Genomic DNA, 23419 nt, shown 5'->3' with positions numbered 1-23419 from the left:
GGCACTTTCTGGAGCCTTAGTGACAAACTGAACAGGTGACAGAGGATGCCACAAAGTTTGTCAGCAAATCACTGCATCATTGCCTGGTTAGTGAAGATAGTGACTTAGGCCGGGTTTATACTTTACACAACGCAGCATGTGCTCCAGAGGACGCTACTGCTACTCAAGCGTTTTACTGTTCATACTTGCACACGTACATTATGTAAATCTGGAAGATTCCACCAGGTGGCAGTGCGAGATATCATCACTGTGAGAAAAACATTCGGCTTCGCTGTGTTGTGAATTGCCTGAAACATCCATTAAATTCCGAGGACAATTTGCCACAATATCTCTGAAAAGGATGTTTAATGATTTCATCCATCAGTCTGGGTATGTGCCCATTCCTGCAAATCATTGGGCACGAGAAAGAAACAAAATCCAGAGACAGAGCGTCAGCTCAGCTCAAAGTGAACACAAGCACACACACACTAGCGTCATTTTAGTGTCACCAAATCCCCAAAACGTCATGTCTTTGGAAGGAAACCGGAGCACACTGTGGAAACACACCAGGAAAACATGTAAACTCCAGGAATGTGACTCCCTACAGCGAGACAGACCGTGCCACCACAACGTGTGTAATTGTGATCAGTATTCATTATTTAATTAAGTTAACAATTTATCTATAAAATGTAACATACATACTTTAATGCATTTCATCATGAAAGTGATATCAAATATAAATCTAAGGATTTGAAATGTGCAGAGAGCTGGAATATCATAAATGTAACGTGTTCTGTGTGGCGATTGCTGCTGTCCGTTCAGGAGGAAGACCCAGAAGCACACAGTTATCAACAACTGGCTCAGTTTTAAGATGATGTTTACGATGGTCTACTTTCATGATAAAGTAAACCATGAGGTTAAAGTGGACATTTCAAGAGTAAAGCCGAAATTTCCAGTTTAATCACAAAATAGACATTTTCATTACGTCCTTAATTTTTTTCCTCTGTGGCTCAAATACGCTGCCCTACATTCTGATGCTGTTGTCCATCCATCATCCAACCCTAACTACAGGGTCACGGGGGTCTGCTGGAGCCAATCCCAGCCAACACAGGGCGCAAGGCAAGAAACAAACCCCGGGCAGGGCGCCAGTCCACCACAGGGCACACACATACTAGCGACAATTTAGGATCGCCAATGCACCTAACCTGCATGTCTTTGGACTGTGGGAGGAAACCCACGCAGACACGGGAAGAACATGCAAACTCCACGCAGGGAGGACCCGGGAGGCGAACCCGAGTCTCCTAACTGCAAGGCTGCGGAGCTACCCACTGTGCCACCGTGCCAACCTGATGCTGTTGTGAAGGTGCAAAAAAAAAAAAAAAGACGGCACAGAAGATGGTGTATGTGAGACTTCTAAAATGTATCGCGTCATTACGATAGGGAATATGCGACGATTGAATATAAAAGCACCACGAATGCATTTGTATGTCGCCATTTTGCTTCACCACATCGAACCATTCATCAAACATCGAAGCACACACATCGATCCCGCAGGATCCGCAAAGTGTCTTTCTGTCACATGTTGATAGTAAACAGAGACTCTGACGTCACACTCTGACTTTTATCACACTGCAACACACACTTTTTGCTGGTACTGCGTCACGAGGACCTGCTCAGAGGACGCGTCAAACACTGGTAACGTGTGGCAGCCGTGATGCATGCGCGTACGTTTTCTGAGCGTGAAGTATAAACGATCCCTAAGACTCCCCTGTGCCAACCTCAGTTACCAAGATATGAACCAATTTATGTGTACCCAGAGTTTCTCGTTCAGTCTTCATCAGTGACTCGCCCTTAATAAATTTGTGAATTTCCCCTTGGGATTAATAAAGTATCTATCTATCTATCTATCTATCTATCTATCTAGATGATTATGATTTTAATCTTATCCAGCCACATCTATTAGCAGACCAATGATTAGGACTATCTAGGTCTATCTATCTATCTATCATATAGTGCCTTTCGTATCTATCTGTCTATCTATCTATCTATCTATCATATAGTGCCTTTCGTATCTATCTATCTATCTATCTACAGTATCTATCTATCTATCTAAAACCACGAAGCCTGTGTGTTCTCCAGTTATGGAATCGATTGTGTCACAGGGTATGTGCTAGTGATTGTTATGCTGCTCTTCTGAAAACATTTCACTAAAGGTTCAATTTAAACATTCAAATAAAGTCCAGCAAAATTTCAATTTCAAAATGCAGAAACCTACAAAAGAAAGTATTTGCCCTCTAAAATAACCAATTCTTGTCTTTGAAGTGAACCCCATTATTAGGCAAATTCCTAATACAAAATGATTTTATTTTATTTGACCTTTTGCAAATATTAGCACAGCCTTAACTGGTTCAGAGACCACTATCTTGTGTTTAGTATTTTCCTTTTGAATCAGACCATTTCCTTCTAAATAGTTTATGTAAAATCAGCTAATTTTTGATTCGTATCAATGATAAAGTATTAGTCAAGTCAAGTCAACTTTATTTATAAAGCACTTTACCTACAGCAGCCGCTGACCAAAGTGCTGAACATAGACTAAAATAAATTTTAAACAAAACAAACTAATAAATAAGTAGATAAAATACAATAAATAAAATAAATTTAAAACATAGTAAGAACATCTAAACAGAGTTTACACAGAGTAAAATCAACTGCTCACACAGGATCAAATGCCAAACCAAAAAGGTAAGTCTTAAGAGCAGACTTAAAAATGGGCAATGAGGAGGCCTGTCTTATGTGGATCGGCAGTGAATTCCAAAGCCGTGGAGCCACAACAGAAAAAGCCCCATCCCCTGAGCTTTCGTTGAGTCCTAGGCACATCCAGAAGCAGCTGATCTGAGTGAGCGGGAAGGAGAGTGCATATGCAGCAGCTCAGCGGGGTAGGGCGGAGCACGCCCATTTAAGGACTTAAAAACAAATAAAAGAATCTTAAAATGAACTCTAAACTGAACAGGCAGCCAGTGCAGTGAGGATAATACAGGGGTAATGTGCTCACTCTTTCGCGTGCACCAGCTGCAGCCGAGACAGAATGGACTGGCTAACGCCAACATACAACGAATTACAATAGTCCAGTCGGGTTGTAATGAAGGCGTGGATTACTTTTGTAAATTGATCTTTGGAAAGAATGTTTTTTATCTTCGCCAAACGTCTTAGCTGAAAAAAACCAGATTTCACCACCGCACTGATCTGACCGTCCAGTCTAAAATTCTCATCTATCCTAAAACCCAAATTCGTAATAACAGGTGTACCATATTGTGCAAGGGGACCCAAATCCACAGGAGCAGAAGTAGAAATAGACCCACTGGTGCTCCCAGGACCAAAAACTATAACCTCTGTCTTATTTTCATTAAAATTTAAAAGGTTCACTGCCATCCAAGCTTTCACCTCTTCTAGGCACATAACCAACATATTACGTAGATACTGATTCAGTTTGGGCAAAAATCTCCATCAGAGCTCTCAAATTGCAGCCGTTTGTTTTGGACCCCCAGGACTGAGGTTACTCACCTTTGTTATGTCCACAAATGTCTGTATTAGTAGGGTGTTGTGCCGTGTTAGCCATTATGAATGTAGTGAGAAACCCAGCAAAATGACACCTTTGATTGGCTAACTAAAAAAGATCTACAGGTGAGGTGTACCTGACTTGCCTCGAAAGCTTGCATATCATAATCTTTTTAGTTAGCCGATCAAAGGTGTCATTTTGCTGGGTTTCTCACTATGTTCACAAAGAAAGGGCTTTCTCAAAGAAAAACATAGGTAGGGATTAGTGGTGGATGTGTTTTGCACTGAGAACCTGTTTTCTCAGTCAAGCACAAGTTAGTTTAACATGCCATTTTTAAACCCATCGTCGCTGGGGGGAGTGGGGGAAGGGCAGAGCCTATGCCAGCAGCATTGGGTTCAAACCAGGAGACAGTCCATGACGAGGCCTATTGACGCTCTGCCAGTGTCCGCACACATGTAGGAGATGTGGGAAGAAAACTAATGGAGACTTGAAAACTCCACAAAGAATGTGACTGGCCGTGGGACATGCAGACAGAAGTCCTAACCACTACACCACCCCAAAACATTTTTTTTTTCTTTTTTTACAATACCAAATCAGAAAAAGTTGGGACAGTATAGAAAATGCAAAAAAAAAAAATTCTTAAATTTCCTTTGGAAAATCTGATCGTCCTGAAGACTAAGACTGAGCTTCATTTTTCGGGTGCAGAACAGTAACTCAAGCCTCACATCAATCACTTTATTGAAAATAAAAAAAAGTGAGCAGTTGTAACATAACCCTACACTTGTAAAGTGCCTTGAAATGACAATCAGTATAAGATGAAAATAAGGATGTTAAATAATCTTCTTTTTTTTGGCTGTTCCTGTTAGGGGTCACTACAGCAGATCATCTTCTTCCATATCTATTCTTGTCCTCTGCATCTTGTTCTGTCTCTCCCATCACCTGCATGTCCTCTCTCACCACATCCATAAACCTTCTCTTAGGCCTTCCTCTTCTCCTCTTCCCTAGCAGCTCTATTCTTAGCATCCTTCTCCCAATATACCCCTCATCTCTCCTCTGCACATGTCCAAACCAACACAATCTCGCCTCTCTGACTTTGTCTCCCAACCGTCCCACCTAAGCTGACCCTCTAATGTCTTCATTTCTAATCCTGTCCATCCTTGTCACACCCAATGCCAATCTTAGCATCTGTAACTCTGCCAGCTCCAGCTCTGCCTCCTGTGCCACCGTCTCCAACCCATTGTGAGACTTGCCCGGACACCACCAGTCTTTATAAAAGTCACACGTTTATTCTTCATCAATAATCACAGGAGTAAAGTCCCGAACACCCACATACAATGCACAAAGCAATAATCACCCCAATAAAGTCCTTTCTCTCTCAATCCTTGGCCGCCTGTCTCCTCCTGGGAGCTTTGTCCTACTCCCATTCCCGACTCTGGCTCCCAGATTGCTGGAAGGCAGTGCCTTTTATTCCTGCCCAGATGTGCTCCAGGTGTCTGATGACATCCTTCCAGCAGCACTTCCTGGTGTGGCGGAAGTACTGCCCTTTGCCCCGGAAGCACTCCGGGCGTCCCTGGCAGGTTTCTTCGCCATCTTGCCGAATGTGGCGGAAGTAATTATTTCTGAGTCCTACGAGGCTTGAGGCGCCCCCTAGCGGTGGCCACGGGTCCCAACAGGCCAGAAGCTCTTTGTTCTTCTCCCGTGGTCCTCTCCTGCTCTAGGGCAGTTGCCCCCTCGTGGCCCGGATGCTATTCTTGCGACTTTCCGGTCCTTTTAGGCGTCCCTTCCTGGTCAGAACCTCAGTCGTCTGTGACACCATATAACATAGCTGGTCTCACTACCGTCCTGTAGACCTTCCCTTTCACTCTTGCTGATACCCGTCTGTCACAAATCACTCCTGACACTCCCTTCTTCACTTCTCTTCCACAATCCCCGTTACTCTGTACTGTTACAACCACAAATTAAAAAAAAAAGCACAGTGATTCTTAAATTTCCTTTGACTTTTATTTCAGTGCAGACAGTATGAACCCAAGATATGTCATGATTTGTCAGGTCAACCTGATTTCATTTGTTAATACACATCCTTTCCTGTATTTCAGGCCTGCAATGCACACCAAAAAAGTTGGGACGGGGGGCAAATTAGGGCCAGCAATGAGGTAAAATAATGATGTGATTTCAAACAGGTGATTGTAAATCAGGCTTTGGTATCCACAAAAGTTTCAGTCTTTGAGGAGTAAAGATGGGCAGAGGGTCTCCAGTTAGTTAACTAATGTGTGAGAAAATGATTGAAATGTTTAGAAACAACATTACTGAAAGAAAGATTGGAAGGGATTTGCATGTTTCTATCTCTTCAGTGCATAACATCATGAAACGATTTAAGGAACCTGGAGGAATCTCCGTGCATGAAGGGCAGGGGCACAGGCCGAAGCTGAACATTGGTGGTCTCTGATCCCTCAGATGGCCCTGCGTCATCATTACTTTTGCAAACCTTTGTCAAGCACTACAATACAAGAGAGTTACATTCACAAATGTCATTTCAAACTTTACTGTGAGGCCTTACGTTTACCATGTCCAGAAATGGCGTCACTTCTCTGGACTCTGAGACATTGGGAATGGACCATCACACGGTGGAAACAAACGTGCATTGCAGTCGGACATATCAGTATTCCTGGTCTTTTTTGGAAGGAAAGGATGCTGTGTGCAGTGGAACAAAGACAAAAAGGACTTTCCAGACTGTTATCTGCAACATGTCCAAAAGCTGGGGTCTGTAATGCTATGGGGTTGTGTCAGTGCCCTGATTAAAGGTCCTTTATACTTCTGTGATACTTACGTTATACTTAAGTTCAATGAGTGACCTGGACAGTATCTGGAAGAACAAGAACATCAATAAGATAACCAAAATGAGACTATACAACTCGCTTATAGTACCGATTGCCCTGTACGAATGCGAAACGTGGACTCTTAGAAGTGCTGAAGAAAGACAACTGCTCGTGTTTGAGATGACAGCGCTCAGAAAGATACTTGGAGTACGCATCATAGACAAGATGAGAAACGAAAACACCAGGAAAGCCCTCAACCAGACAGAAACGATAGTGCAACGAGTGCACGAACGACAACATAAGTGGCTAGGTCATGTACTCCGGATGGACAAGAACAGGATTGCTAACATCACACTACATGGAAGAGTGGATGGAACCCACAAGAGAGGGCGCCCAAGAATGACATGGGTGTCGACGGCACTCTCAAGATATGACATGGGACTGCAAGATATAACGCAGACGGCCCAAGACAGAGATCTGTGGCGTTTGATGTCTCCTCATGTTAGAGCCCACGTCAACGTGTAATTACAACACTGAGATATGGCAAAAGAAGAAGAAGAAGAATACTTCTGTGATGACAGCATTAATACAGAAAAGTACACTGAGATTTTAGAGCAACGTATGGTACCTTCAAGACAACATCTTTTCCAGGGACGTCCATGCGTTTCTGAACAAGACAATGCAAAAGCACATTCTGCACACAATACAAGGGCATGTCTGCGGAAGAAGAGGATCCCAGGTACTGGAGTGGGTGACCTGCAAACCTCACCTGTCCCCAATAGAGGATATGTGAGGAATGTTAAAATGGAAAAAATGTGACAATGATGACCCCGTACTGTTGCACACCTTAAGACGAGGAAGATTGGGACAAAATAACCCCTGAAAGGCTTCATCGCTTGGTATCCTCGGGGGCCAAAACGACTTTTAATTGTTGGGAGAAGGAATGGCGACATCACAGAGCGGTGAATGCTTTGCCATCCCAACTTTTTCTTGAATGTGTTACAGTCCTGAAATGCAGGAATGGATGTTGTGGACACTGGCACAGACACAGACAGGTAGACATGGTTTAATCACCCAACACGCGTTTATTTACAACTAATATATACAAATGTGCCACACACAACCCCAAAACTCCCCCAATGTCCAGGCCTTTCTCAATGCCTTCCTCTCAGGTCTGCCTCCTCTCCTCTCCACCAAGACTTCATCCTGCACTCCCGACTCCAGCCATCGATTCGAGGGAGGCGACCCCTTTTATGCTCACCCGGATGTGCTCCAGGTACCTCCCGATTAGCTTCCGCTGGCACTCCCCAGTGTGGCGGAAGTGCTGAGGACCAGGGCTCTCCAGGCATCAGGGCGCCCCCTGGTGGTGACCACGGGCCCCTATAGGGTTGAGCTTCCAAGCTCATTTCCCGTGGTCCCCAAAGCCACCAGGACGGTCGCCCCCCTCGTGGTCCTCCTGGGTGTCCCGGCTGGGTGCCACCCCAAGCCACTCGCCACAGTGTGTACTAGCAAATGAAATGAAGTTGACCAGACTCAGTATGACATATCTTGGGTTTATACTGCCTGCAATAAAGTAAAAGTCAAAGGAAATTTAAGAATCACTGTGGGGTTTTTTTTTTTTTTTTTTTTAACTTGCGTTTCCCATTCCGTCTCAACTTTGTCTGATTTGGAGTCGTATTATTGAACTTGTGATGGACAGTCGGGTCCCATGCCCGGCCAGGACGCCTCTGCTGCATATGTTCTGGGGGAGCCACCATGGGCAGCTCAATACCTCCCCCGGGACACTTGGTGGCAGCCTCCCTGGCCGATGTTCGTTCCCCAGTCTCCCGCACGGGACATTGAGTCCTCCACAACCTGGGTGGGAGCTGGGGTGGCCGCTAGCGGGTGCTGCAGAGACTCGAGAACCCGGCTGGACGAGTCATCAGCCCCACCCAGAGGTGCAATTGAGACCAGGTGGTCAAGCACCTGGATCACTTCCGGGTGGGCTATAAAACGGGCCAGCCTCCACCACCGAAGGGCCAGAATGGGGAGGAAGAGGACGAGGTTACCTGAGAGAAGTGGTGGGGCAAGGCGAGGAGTTGCTGCTTTTGTGTTTAAGTGCTTTTGGGACTGTGTTAGGCCTGTGGGACACGGGGAAGACGTGTGCCCACGGGTGAAGAAAAATAAAAGCCTGTGTGATTTGTACACGTGCCTCTGCGTCAGTCTGTGCCGGGTCGGGCGCTATATAGCGCCTTTATCACAAACTGCCTTTCTTTTACCTTATACGGAATGTCATTTCAAGGTACTTTACAAGTGTAGGCTTATGGTACAATTGCTCACCTCTGTTTTATTTTCAGTAAAGTGATTTACACCTGTTCACACAGTGAGAGATGAACAGATTTGAACTGAAGCTGCAACCTCCTGTTTTAAAGTCCATTGCTTTAGCAAGTGCACAACTGTGTTAATACAGAAAATGTAGTAGATGATTCCTACATGACATCAGTAACATTGCAAATTATGTTGCATTGGCAATGGTTATTTAAAATGAGTGCAGTACCCTAAATCATAATAATCCACGCATCCATTTTCTAACCCAATTCACTTTAGCAGGCAAGTCATAATAATGTACATCCACTTTTATCAATTCATTGTCTCAGTTTTAACCTGAAAATATTTTTTCAAGCCCGTGTAGTCTGTTCTGTAACACTTGCAAAATAACGATAAAGTTGCATAACATGGCAGAATAAATTGGTTCCAGTTCAGTGGCAGTCATTTTTAATTAGCATTTGCAGTACGGAGCCTAATTTAAGTGGCTGAGTCCATTGACAGTGACAACTGAAATGAATATTTGTTTTGATTCTTGCTTTTATGAACTGTGTAATTAATGTATTCGACTGCCTTGTTGTTTACACGACTGAATGGGTAATTGCAGTACGGTTTGAAATACTGGGGCTCTATAGAGTTCCTGCTTAATGTTTGCCACCAGATGGCAGCAGCGCTCTGTTATTGTTGGGTTTTTTATCCCCCCCTGGAAAGCAGTAAACATGGAAATGCTTGTACTTGTGTCATTACTAAACACTCACATTTTAAAAAGACCTCGCAGCACATCATGCTGTACTTCAAACCCATATTGCTTCATTTATTTAATGTAACTGGAGTGGCATTTCATTAGGTGCAAACCGTGAAGAGCAAGCTTGACAGAGCAGGAATTGACAATCTCAGACCTGGAAGGCTCCACTGGCTACTGGTGTTCCTTCCAAACAATTCCTTATTTAGGAGCCAGTCCTTGCCAGTAAATTAATTTATTTAATTCTTTGGGTTGTTAGAGCACTTATTCCTGCATGTCAAGTTGTTTTAATCTTATATGTTTTCCTTTTCCAAGGACATTATCTAGAACAGGGGTCTCCAACACGTCACTCACGAGCTACCGGTAGCTCACCACCCCTTTCCAAGTAGCTCGCCAAAGTGTTAATGAATCCTACATAAATCTGAAAACTTGATTAGTCAAATTAGGGTTGGGCGATCTTTCCAAAAAATCATATCACGATCCTTTTAACACAAAATCACGATCCACAATAGAGAATATCCGAACTCAAACTCATCAAGACCTAAGTAACAATTTATTTTAAATATCAAACAAAGCTGAATTCATTTGTTCTCTCGTTCAGTAGCTAAGTGGAGTTAAGGAACACGTCCTGAAGCTGGCAAATGAGAGAGGAAATGTCCCACAGGGCAGCTCGATCAACTGAGTCAAAGGCTTTACGAAAATCTGCAAAGGCTGCAAAGAAACTCTGCCAATATTCGCATTTGCGCTCCATGAGAACCCTCAGTGCCAGGATGCGGTCGATGGTAGACTTCTTAGGCGTAAAACTGGACTGTTCCGGTCGCTGGTAGGTGAGCAAGTGATCACGGATCCTATTGAGGACGACCCTAGCGAGGACCTTACCCGGCACCGAGAGCAGTCTTATCCCCCTGCAGTTGCTGCAATCCAGGTGATCACCCTTCCCTTTCCATGAGCGCTTTGAGTAGTGAGAAAAGTGCTATAAAAATGCAAAGAATTATTATTATTAAAGGATGACAAGTCCTGTTTTCCAGTCAGTCGGGATGATGCCAGTCTCCCAAATAGAAGCAAAGAATGCTTGCAATGCCAGGAGGACATCCTTACCACCAGCCTGGAGAAGTTCACCCCGGACACCACAGATCCCTCAGCTGGTTCAAAGCCTGTTCAATCTCAGTGAGACTGGGTGGTTCACAGCTAATCAGAGGATCAGCCTCAAGGACCGTGGACCTCAGAGATATCCAACATCCTAGCCGGAGGATCAGCTTTGAACAACTGCTCAAAGTAGCCAGCCCAGCGGGTCACAACTGCAGTGTCATCCGTATGGACCGTTCCATCAGCCGACTCTCCGAGGAACAGATTCAGATGTGCGTGATGCTTTGATTCCTCTGTAAGCAGGACGTGTGTCGCTAGACCACAGATGGTGTGTCACTTGCTCACAGATTCCTCTAACAAACGTCTCCTTATCTGCCCTCAGAGCCCTCACAGCCATCCTTGTCAGTTCCCAGTACAGACCAGAGTTGCCATTGAGCCGTGCACTGCGACTCCTCTCGATGATATCTGGGGTGCCCTGCGAGATGAAACACCTCCTTCTTGGGAACACCGGTAACAGCAACACAACCCTCAGCAACCTTCAGGGTCTTGTCACGGAGGGTCTCCCACATCACATTAGGATCTGCAGTTGTTTTTGACAGCCTTCATGTTTTAATTCAGTAGTTTGAGATGCACTAGAAAATGCATACAGACATACAAAATGCACTTGCAGGTGAACTAAATATGTTTTGAGATGTTTTAATGTAAAATGTGAGTTGTGGACACCAACATTTTGTAAATGTTCAGGCAAAACAAGCTTATTCAGTTTGTTTGGGTTGAAATAAGCAAAGAGAATAAACGTTAGAAAACATGAGCAGCTCTCGGCCAATTTCATTTTGTAAAAGTAGCTCTCTTTGGAAATAGGTTGGAGACCCATGATCTAGAAGTTTTATGGAAAGGGGAATATTGGCATTTCTTAGTCTTTCTTCCTTTTTTTCTCCATCCTATCTTTTGAGAAATCTCATTTCAAACAACTTCTTCCTAATGGACAGAAAAAGGCGCAAGTGGGACCACATTAGAAAGTAAGCTTGTGATACCTTTGTCATTTCCATCCATCCATTTTCCAACCCGCTGAATCCGAACACAGGGGTCTGTCTGCTGGAGCCAATCCCAGCCAACACAGGGCACAAGACAGGAACCAATCCCTGGTAGGGTGCCAACCCACCACAGGTCACACACACAAACACACCCACACACACTAGGGACAATTTAGAATCGCCAATCCACCTAACCTGCATGTCTTTGGACTGTGAGAGGAAACCCACGCAGACACGGGGAGAACATGCAAACTCCACGCAGGGAGGACCCGGGAAGCGAACTCAGGTCTCCTATCTGCGAGACAGCAGCGCTACCACTGCGCCACCGTGCCACCCACCTTTGTCATTTGCGTCTCGTTATTATGTAGTAGCTGGTTAGGGAAAGAAAAAAGGGTTTACATTGTGATTGCAGCTGGTAAAGATTAATAGAAGCAATTAAGTGTTCTGAATTTTAACAAGGGGTTTAAATAAAAGTTCAGTTAAACACGCAGCCACTGTGACCCTCAAGGACCAGAGTTATTTAGAACATGACAATATCGCTTGTTTAACAAAAAAGAGAAAGCCGTTCAGTCTATCAAGTCTTTCATTAAATGACATGGCCCTCTTTTTCTTTATCAATCAATCAATCAATCAATCAACATTTATTTATATAGCACATATTCATACAAAAAAATGTAGCTCAAAGTGCTTTACAAAATGAATAGAAAAATAGAAGACACAATAAAAAATAAACATAAGTCAACATTAATTAACATAGAATAAGAGTAAAAAAAACTCCAAAGGCTGGAGAAAAAAATAAAATCTGTAGGGGTTCCAGACCACGAGACCGCCCAGTCCCCTCTGGGCAATCTACCTAACATAAATCAAACAGTCCTCTAGTCTTTAGCAGTCTTTAGCATGACGTGTGTAAGTTTCTCTACTCCAAGAGTCAATCTTAGAAAGTTAAAGCTTCAAGTTCAGTTAAATTCGTATTAGTGTTCGCTTAGTCATAGACAATGGTGTAGCTTTTTGACCCCTGTAAGTTAATAAGAGATAGAACTTTCTTTCTTGCTGGGCAGCATGGTGGCAGAGACCTGGGTCCGCTTCCCGGTTCCTCTCTTGCATGGAGTTTGCATGTTCTCCCCATGTCTGTGTGGGTTTCCTCCCACAGTCCAAAGACATGCAGGTTAGGTGTATTTTTGATCCTAAGTTGTCCCTAGTGTGTGCTTGGTGTGTGGGGGTGTGTGCCCTGCAGTAGGCTGGCACCCTGCCTGGTTTTTTTTCCTGCCTTGCGCCCTGTGCTGGCTGGCATTGGCTCCAGCAGACCCCGTGACCCTGTAGTTAGGATATAGCGGGTTGGTAAATGACTGACCGACTTTCTTGCTATAACTAAGATACAGTGTGATTATTGAGTCTGTTGTTGTTTAGGTGGTCCCAATACAAAGGGACTTAAAAGACCATTTTCAACATAGAAATGCAATAGGCATACAGCTTTCTGACCGTTTTGAAATGGTGCAGAAATGTTTTGATGTGATTTGTAACGATTTGAAATGTAACACGCTTTGAACAAAGCTTTTCTTTGAATTTTAACTAAAGCTTTTAAAAACAAAGGTATTTTGTCTGTGGAATCATTTTTTATGTTAGAGCTGCTGAACTTTGGTATTTTTTGGAAAACGCAGCTACATCTACAGTTCTCAAACCTAAGCTGAAATCTCTGACAGCACATTTAACATCAAACCCCCGTGACGTCCCTTAATCTGATGTCACATCAAGCGACTTCTAGTTGTGGCGGGTGTCATATGTGTTGACCGTACTTGCTGATCTCATCACGAGACCATGTCGTGCTTGATGATTTTTTGGTGACAGCCAATAACGTGCTGCCTTTCACCCGCTGCACTCGAGTGCCAATCCAGGTGGTTCATCGTGTGGTGGGTGCTATCGGCACATGCTCCCAATCTGACGGAGCTGGCGCTCTATGAAGTGTTAACAGATGGTCATCCACACTTTTAGCTCTTTTTATTATGTAAAACACGAGACATCAGGTGGGTGAGCTTTTGTTCTGTTTGTGAACTCCAAACACCCATGAATTGTACTTCCAAATGAGCATTCATTGATTGTCAGCTCTCCGGTACACAGAGCCCATCCTTACGATTTAAGACAAAGTCAAGCCTGTCTGTTTTATCGGATCGAGTCGCAGGCTATTTGGAGTGAGTTACTGGACATGTCACATTATACGACCGACCCCACAGGAGTGCACTGCTGACTGCACCCAACTTGCTATGATTATGTAAACCACTGGAACAGTCACCTATCATAACGTAGCGTTCTGGCAACTAATGAATGAGGATTCTCTGTGAACGATTGCTGTATCCCAGCACCAACATCATGACTCCATGACTCTCCTTTGACAACTTTGCTCAACAAATGTTTAAATGTATGTGCACCGAGGGGTCCACTGCTTCCTTTAAAACTGAGAGTTGCCACAGTATTCTCTGCAGTCTGCCTCGACGCAGCCTCGATTTAGTGTCTTTCTCTTTCGTAGGCTCCTAATTGTGTAGTGTGCTGACCTTCCTAAAGGTCTGAGCACCCCTCTACTTCAAGAGGATTTCTAGCAGCAGACCTCAGCAACAGAAGAGAGCCTGTAACAGATTTTGTCACGGCTGCTAGATTGAGTCCAGCCTCACTAGAGGAAAGTGAAAGACATGCATCAAAGTAAAATTTTCATCTTAAAGATGGAAAAAAAAAAATTTCATCTTACATCTTGCCTGAAGTAGGGCCTGAGTTGCCTCGAAATCTTGCATATTGTAATCCTGTTAGTTAACTTCTCAGGTTAAACAACCACACATCCTCTACCCTGATCCTGAACACTGGGGCTCCACAGGGCTGTGTACTCAGCCCACTCCTCTCCTCACTCTTCACCCGTGACTGCATCCATTTATAGCTCCATCATAAAGTTCACAGATGACACCGCGGTAATAGGGCTGATCAGAGACAACAATGAGTCGGCCCACAGAGCGGAGGTTCAGCACCTGGCAACATGATGTGCAGACAATAACCTCGTCCTCAACACCAAGAAGACCAAAGAGCTCCTTGTCGATTACCAGAAGACTAAAGGCAGCAGACACTCTAAAGGAAGCCTGCCTGTTGAACTTTTACTGCTGCACTGTTGAGAGGATATTGACTAACGGTGTGGTATGGCAACTGCTACGCAGCTGACAGGAAGGCCCTGACATTGGTGGTGAAAACTGCCCAACACAACATCGGTATCCAACTATTGCTGACTGTGATGATGTGGGTTCTGGCTCCACACTCCCATTGCTATTTGGAAGCCTTAAACCCAACACCGTCGGTAATGTTACCGATGAGCTAGTCAGTGAAGGCAATAATTGAGCATCTGGGCAAGGGGATGGTTAAAAGTGAAACAGTGCTTTTATTTAAAATCCAACAAAACAGTGTTCAATAAATAAAGTAAAGTGCAGTGCTCACAAACATCTTCATTAAATAAATAATCCATAAAAACAGAAGTGAAAGTGGAGGTTAAAACCATTAGAAAAACAATCCTTTTAAAACGAGGTTAATGCATTCCTCAGGAAGTAGTCTTAAAACAACAACAAGCTCGGTGCTACTTTTAACATGTGACTCCCCTGCATCTCCCTGACCAGGCTTCGCAACAGGGGAGCCACTCTCACTGTGCGGCTGCCCTTTCTCACTCAATCACGAGACTGGAGACCTCCCGATCCCTGGCTCCGGTATGGCACTCATCCCAGCCTCGGAGACTTGATTTCCCCCAATGGCCAGGACGCACACATTGGGGACTCCAACCATCAAGCCTCCCGACTTCCGCTGCCTTTCCATGGCCTCTCTGCGGTCAGTCGCCTTCCCTTGGTCACTCCCGCTACATAATCGCTCAGCAGGAGCGACATCCAACTCACACGCCTGGGTGTAGGCCCAATACCCCAGGATCTCGCAGCTGCCCATGAGCGCTCATTCGCTCGCTCGTCCGCTCGCTCTCTCTCTCTCACCGACCTGCTTCCTCTACTGCTCCCGGTAACCTCCGTCCTCTTTCTTTCCGTTCTTTCCAATCTCCTCGTATCCATAACCGACTCTCGCTTCTTTTAAATAACGTGAGGGGCTATCACAGCTGTAGCATTAGCCACGGATGTGGGCAGTTCCTCACCTGTGCACTCGGTGAGAAACGCCCACATCGCCGACTGCCCCGCGGCCCGCTACAACAACGCCCCCCTCACGAAGCCGCCTCGGGTGCGGTGATTATTTATTTAAAATGGCCTTTACTCAACGAGCTATGGACCCATAACACCACACTGGCCTGCAGCATACATGGTGTCTACGAAAGGCTGGCAGCATCATCAAGGATGTCTCACACCCCAACCATGGACTGTTTACCTTCCTTCCATCAGGGAGCTGCTACAGGAGAATTCGGTCCCAGACCAGCAGGCCCAGAAACAGTAACACTCATAACACCATCACCATTTTCAGCTCTCAACCCTTTCCACTCAATAGCTGACCCTTCTTGTGACCCGACATGCGCGGTGACAAAATAGCGCCGATTAAAACGCGCAGACAAAATCGCGAATGTTTCATTAAATATGAATTACTAGTTTAAAGCATATATAATAATGTTTATTTTAGAAGTCAATATTATGAGACGCCGCATGCCATCAGCACGGCACGCAGATAGTCCTTAAGATCACGCCCTGCATATGTAGGAAGAATTGCAGCAAGGGTGTCCCACTCTCTTGGCCTCTGTCGCGATTTTGCCGGTGTGCATTTATCGAAAACCAGTTAGCAGGTTTGTCTGCGCTCATTTGTCCATCGGGGCGCATATGTCTATCGCGCTTTTGTCGGTGAACCGACCCTTCTAAATAACCTCTGAGTGTATTGTATTTATATTTTCACCCGTTTGCATATACTGTATCTATTCTGTACATAAAATATAGTCATATCGTATCTGTATAAATTGATCAGTATTCATATCTATATACTTTTCTTTGTATATACAACTACCTGTAAATTCAAATACTCTCTTCTCTGGCTCTGTGTGTGTAGATATGCTGATCAAAAAAATTAAAGGACCACTTTGAAAACGCATCAGATCTCAATGGGAAAAGAAATCCTGCTGGCTGTCTCTACTGGTATGGACTGATACAGTAATGTGTTAGGAACGAAAGGAGGCCATTCATTGCTGAGGTGTTTCACTTGCATTCGGTGAGCCGCAGCGTTGGCTTTGTTTCAACGTTATGTCTCTTCATCTGTGTCATTAGCACAACGTTGTTGTTGCGCGGTGGGGTTTGCTGCACACAGGTGTTTCGTAGTGAGAAGTGAGGTGCATGCAGGCGCCGAAAAAATATAACAGTGCAGCGCGTACGCCATCTAGTGGCTGCGGTTGACCGTGAGCAGAGCGGACATATATAAACTCTGCTTTTTGCATTTTTTGGTTGATGGTAAACTGCATTTTGTTGTACTTGTACAATGACAATGAATTTGAATCTAATCTAATTTTGAACAGGGGTGTTGAGGTAAGTATTATGGCACGGGATGGATTAGCCACTCCTTGTAATAAAAACGGAAAATAATTTTATTTAGGAAAGTCCTGAAAAACATACTGCATAATCTATAGTTTTTGTTTGTTTTGTATTTTTTGTTACTGCTTCCTTTATATACTTTTTGGAGTAAAAATGAACTTTTATTTTTGGTATTTCATTGGTCCCTGTGACATTATTTAGATAGATAGATAAGGCACTATATAATAAATAGATAGATACTTTATTAATCCCAAGGGAAAATTCACATAATCCAGCAGGAGCATACTTATAAAAAACAATATTAAATAAAAAAAATGATAACAATGCAGGTATAACAGACAATAACTTTGTATAATGTTAACGTTTACCCCCCGGGTGGAATTGAAGAGTCACATAGTGTGGGGTCTCCTCAGTCTGTCGGTGGAGCAGGACGGTGACAGCAGTCTGTCTGTCTCTGAAGCTGCTCCTCTGTCTGGAGATGATCCTGTTCAGTGGATGCAGTGGATTCTCCATGATTGACAGGAGTCTGCTCAGCGCCCGTCGCTCTGCCACGGATGTCAAACTGTCCAGCTCTGTGCCTACAATAGAGCCTGCCTTCCTCACTAGTTTGTCCTGGTATGAGGCGTCCCTCTTCTTTATGCTGCCTCCCCAGCACACCACCGCGTAGAAGAGGGCGCGCCACAACCGTCTGGTAGAACATCTGCAGCATCTTATTGCAGATGATGAAGGACGCTGGCCTTCTAAGGAAGTATAGTCGGCTCTATCCTCTCTTGCACAGAGCATCAGTATTGGCAGTCCAGCCCAATTTATCAACCAGCTGCACTCCCAGGTATTTATAGGTCTGTACCCTCTGCACAGTCACCTCTGATGATCACGGGGTCCAGGAGGGGCCTGGGCCTCCTCAAATCCCCCACCAGTTCCTTGGTCTTGCTGGTGTTCAGGTGTAAGTGGTTTGAGTTGCACCATTTAACAAAGTCCTTGATTAAGTTCTTACACTTCTCCTCCTGCCCACTCCTGATGCAGCCCACGATAGGAGTGTCGTCAGTGAACATTTGCACGTGGCAGAACTCCGAGTTGTGTTGGAAGTCTAATGTATATAGGCGAACAGGACCGGAGAAAGTACTCGCCAATTTTAGTGATCAGTGATCAGTATTTCGATAACATGTTTAAAGAGCAGTACATTTTCACACTGGTTGTCTTTTACGATGGTTCACCCTTCAGTGCTGCCTTGCTGGAATTCATTAATAATTTCAGTCTCTGGAACTTTCTTCTAATTCACATCAACTGGACATTCAGTATAGTAGCTGAAGAGCTATGAACTTACAAACAGAGAATACATTCCCAGATGCTCCAGTTTTCCCAGATATTCTCTTCCCGATTGAGTTTGGGCTCACTGAGTTTCAACAGCTGCTTGTCGTAGAACTTAAATAAGCATTAAAGGTGAAGTGAAGTGCTGCTTTTTCTCTGAGTGTTTGAGTATTTTGCTGTGTGTGAAAGGATTAGCTAATTAGCCAGAGATGCACAATAAAATAAGCTGCTGTTTTTCAGGGAGCATGTATCTCCAGCAAAATGCAAAACCAAAACTAAAAGCCTTTTGAACACATCCACACACCGACAGGACACATGCAGGACAAATTCTATGCCAGTCCATTCACAGCTGAAGACAAGATGCACAAAGTGTAAGCACCCAGCCCTCTGTGGCTCTCCCAGTCTCTGTCACGTATCACAGCTGCAGCAGCTACCCAAATGCATCTTGGTTATAATTTGATTTACAACATTAAAGGCGTTTGGGAAAAGTAGTTCTTATTGCAATAATATTTGCTGGAGAAACTTTAAATAATGGTCACTGTAGCAATTCCTGCAGGTTTTAAAGCCAGGACTCGTCATGAATTTGGGATTTAGAGAGTGGAAGGTAAAAGCTGTTTACTTCCGTAGAAGGCAGAAGCCCCTTACTTGAGATACTTAAAAGCTATTACAGTATATTTGCTGTCTAACAGCGTATTGCATTTCAGTGAAAAGGATTTTTTCTGCTTAGGTGCCAGTCTAATAAGGCAAGCCCCAAATACTGCTGGGCTCCTGCACACTGTGTTCAGCGCATATCCAGCTTTTAAATAAATTATCTGTCAATTTCCAAGTGAGAAAAGCATTTTCCACTTATTGCTCAGAATATCTTTAAATGTCACTTTCTGGATTCATCAAGGGTCTGCTTTTGTGCTTTGCCTCCTCTTGCAGGGTATACATGCAGTGCCAGTCAATGACAGCCTGTTTCAGTGGCTTGTGGAGATCGAAGGCTTGAAAGATTCACCATGGGAAGGTAAGAGGTTCTGCTTGTAGTGCCGTTGGCCAGGGTTCCATAGTTGTAGTTTTCATACTGTACCCTATCCCACATTTATTTAGTGAGTGTTATTTAGGCTATTAGAGCTATACATGGCTGCAAGTCCAGTATGACAAGCTTTTAGTGAACATATTGGCATAGTCCACCTTTCAGAACAAATTGATTGGCATAGGACATGGCAGTCAAAATAATCTACTTGCTATGGCACTGGATTTTAATCGACGAGGCTTTTAGTTGTGTCCTTTCTACTGATTCTTTTTGAACCCAGAATGTATCACTCAGTCAGGAATGATTGTATTGTATCCGTGTGATCAGCCAATCATTTTAACTTAAAACATCAATCAAAGAAATGCAGGTGTCAGTGACATGTTTTATGTTGTAGCACTGAAGGACCAAATACAATGCAATACCATGCAATTTATTTTCGCATTGCCCAAAATCACACAAGAAGTTCCGCAATGGGCTTTAACAGGCCCTGCCTTTTGACAGAAAGCCTTGACTCTCTAAGAAGACCGAACAAAATGGAAAAAACCTCGGGAAAGGCAGTTCAAAGAGAGACCCCTTTCCAGGTAGGTTGAGCGTGCAGTGGGTGTCAAAAAGAAGGGGATCAATACAATACAATACAATACACAGAACAGAACAATACAAATCCTCACTACAGTATACAAATAAAAATATTACAAGTACGGAGCAGAATTTAACAGTAGATGATGCCATGCAATACAATTTGGATTTGTTTAGAGTCCTGGAGACCTCAGCCATCAAGCTGCCTCCCCCATTTGGTCAGTCCACAGCTGAGACAGTGCTGGGCCAGCCAAATGACCGCTTCTGAAGCCATTTTATTTACACAGTAGGTAACTCTGCTGCCTGACAAACCCAGCACTCTGGATTTGATCCCCACATCCTGTTGTCGTTTTTGTTAAGTTTTCACATTTGTGTGGATTTCCTTTGGGTACCCCATTTGGGCTCGGGGTAAGCCCATCTGTTTCCTTGTCATGTCATTTTTCTTGTGCGCATGTCAAAACGCGGACCCACACAGCAGAGACAAGATTTCAAGCCACATAAATCTGATGCTATTAGATGATCTTTAACGTGTTAAAACACCAGACATGTCACAAATGAGGAAATCCACTGAAACATTACACAGACCACTGGAAATCATGATGGTCTGTTCAATATTGTCATAAACAATGAAACTGAAATGGTGCGGTCACCTCACCTGTTCATCAGGACTTGAAAAGACCATTCTGAGAAAACATGACAGACAAAAATCAGGAGTGCGGCGCTCCCCTTAACTTTCTCATGCATTGAGATGGAGGAAAAGGTCATCAGAAGCACTTCCAGTTACGCAGTATTCCTCAAATAGTATATCTATTTGTTTCACATCATAACTAATTGATAATATCGATACACAATCATTTATCTCTATTTATAATCAAACTTTATATTAAAATGATATTTTCACACTTAGGGAAGTTGAAAACGGTGGAGGAATCTTTTCATGATTACATGTGCATTACCACAATTACGTTGTGGTCCCCGGCCGGGGCTGGAGCCTGGCCGGGACGCCCAGGAGGACGTGAGGAGGGCTTGTGCCTCCTCCAGACCGCAAGGGGGCGTCCGTCCTGGTTCTGTTGGGAGCCACGGGTCGAGGTCATGGAAGCCCTACCCTGTAGGGGCCCATGGTCACCGCCAGGCGGCGCCCCGATGCCGGTTTTTCCCGTGTGGTCCTCGGCTGGGGCTGGAGCCCGGCCGGGACGCCTTGGAGGACCAGAGGAGGGCGTGTGCCTCCTCCAGACCGAGTGGGGGCGTCCGTCCTGGTTATGCAGGGGGCCTCGGGTAGGGGGCTTTGAAGCCCAGCCCTGTAGGGACCCATGGCCACCGCCAGGCGGCGCCCCAGTGCCTGTTTATCCCGGGAGCCCGGCACTTCCGCCACACAGGGGTGTGGCCACCGTTAAGTGCCGGGAAACAGCTGGAGCCCATCCGGCTTCCCATAAAAGGGGCCGCCTCCCTCCAGTCAGGGGTGGAAATCGGGAGGCAGTACGACGGAGCTTGAGAGAGGACAGGAGGCGGCCAGGAAGCAAGGCACAGAAACTGTGGGCCCTGGACTTTGGGGGATTCAGTGTCAGCAGCGCTGGGGTTCGTGAGTGCACGTGACTTTTGTGAAATTGTATATAGTGTAAATAAACGGTGTGTGGGTGCAAAATATGTTGTCCGTCTGTCTGTGCCAGGGCCAGTTTTCACAACGTGCAAAGTAAAAAGAGTTATAGTCACCTAAAAACATAGAAAAAGTATTAGGATTATATAATACAGTATTTGTTGCAATAAATTGCTATACGTAAAACTGCATTTAATTATGACAATGATGGTGGAAATAAAAAAAATATCATAAAATGAAATGTATTACCAGGAACAAGACGGGGACGTAGCAGCTCATTGTTCCCATTACATGACATGTTCAATGTTTACACGTTATTGTTAAACTAATGATGTATAAATTAAAATAAAATCAATAATAGTTATTGAAAGAATATGCATTATATTGAATACAGTTTTTAGTATTGTGTACACATTTATATTTCCATGATACAAAAATTTTGGATGGTTGTTTAAATAAAATACTACTTTCGGCGGAGTGATTTTTCTCAAATTTCATCTATTTTTGCTTTTTATCATTATAAATACCTATACAAAATTTAAATCATCTATCTGTAATTATAAGCATATTTTACTTGAAAATTTGTGAAAGTATTCAGTTACAGTACCATGCCCGGTTGTCGGAGGTGGCCCAGAAGTTGATAGGATTCCTTATTTTTGATACAGAGCTGGTGTACAAAATCTCACTGACTGAGGTCAAAGCGTTTTCAAGTTATCGTGTTTACAAACAGACAGACAGATATAATTTCAAAAATGGTATTTTTGGACTCGGGAAGGTCTAAAACGTCAAGATACATCAAAATCTTGAGGTCGAATTTTTTCACGATTCCTATACTTTCTCTATACTATCTTTATGAAAAAGTCAAATAAGAGATGGGAGGACAACATTAAAGACTGGAAGGGCCTGCACGTCATTGAATACCAGGTAGCTTTAACGAGCAGAGAGAGGTCATCAGGAAATGGTCTGAGGTGTCCAAGTGACCCACACGTGAGTTAAAGGATATGGCATGTGATGTGACCCCATTTCCTCCCGCATCTCTAAACTTGTGTGTTTGCTTAACTGCCGTTTCTAATTTGGCCCTGTGTGAGCATAGGTGTGTAGGTGAGTGCGCTCTGTGGTGGGCTGTTTCATAACTTGTGCCTGATGGCCCCCACAAACACCACCCTACCACCACCAACCACCCAAGAGGCTAAATTGGAGTAAGCAGATTTGGCCATATTATCATGATACTAATTGGGATAACAGTACAATACAATTATCTCCATTTTATGTATTTTTTAACATGCAGCTTTCAAGAGAATATTTTTTTTTACTTTCCTGTGTATGATATAGGTATTGTAAGACAAACAGACGATAACGATATATAGATTTGTGGTACCAGTGTGGTTACCCCCATATAATTGGTTTTGGAAAATAAACAAAATATGCGCAAATTATTGCAGAGTTGTCTTTGCAGACGCAAGTTCAGAACAGAATCGTCCCAAGATGACAGAGCTTTATGACAGGAAGAGGTGGCTCCAGTTGGCCGGACACCGGAGGTGACGTCAGAGGTGTTAGAGCCATCAGTCATCTGGTCTGCAGAGGGAGGTAGAGAGAAAGGCATTAGGACACAACGCCAAACCCTGGAGCAGCGGTAGAATTACAGTCACTAGAGCCCTTCAGCTGTCCCCTATGTGCACATGCGTGACAATATATACAGTATGGGGAAGTTATAGAGACAAGTTCAAGATTTTAGGTTTAAGATTTCAACAGACTTTCAGGTTTTAGCCAACCAAGAACATGATTTTATCTTTTTTAAAATGATGTCTGCATGTTTAAGGAAGGTCATGTGCTGCACTCATCAGATGTTTTATTTTTAAATAAACAGGCCTGGGATTAAAGGATCCT

The 23419-nt window shown here is 44.0% G+C and overlaps 1 protein-coding gene across 3 annotated transcripts in view; it reads left to right on the top strand.

Moving 5' to 3' along the window:
- LOC120515052 (ubiquitin-conjugating enzyme E2 U-like) overlaps positions 1 to 23419 on the top strand; it is a 161646-nt gene that overhangs the window by 23543 nt on the left and 114684 nt on the right. For all 3 annotated transcript variants that reach the window (XM_039735760.1, XM_039735757.1, XM_039735758.1), the window contains exon 3: positions 19272 to 19353. In XM_039735760.1, the coding sequence (XP_039591694.1) occupies positions 19272 to 19353 (82 nt within the window). The remainder of the gene's footprint in view (positions 1 to 19271; positions 19354 to 23419) is intronic.

This window comes from Polypterus senegalus, chromosome 14, assembly GCF_016835505.1.
Source record: "Polypterus senegalus isolate Bchr_013 chromosome 14, ASM1683550v1, whole genome shotgun sequence".
In the NCBI taxonomy this organism is placed as follows: Eukaryota; Metazoa; Chordata; class Cladistia; order Polypteriformes; family Polypteridae; genus Polypterus; species Polypterus senegalus.
This window is presented reverse-complemented; position numbering and strand designations above follow the sequence as displayed.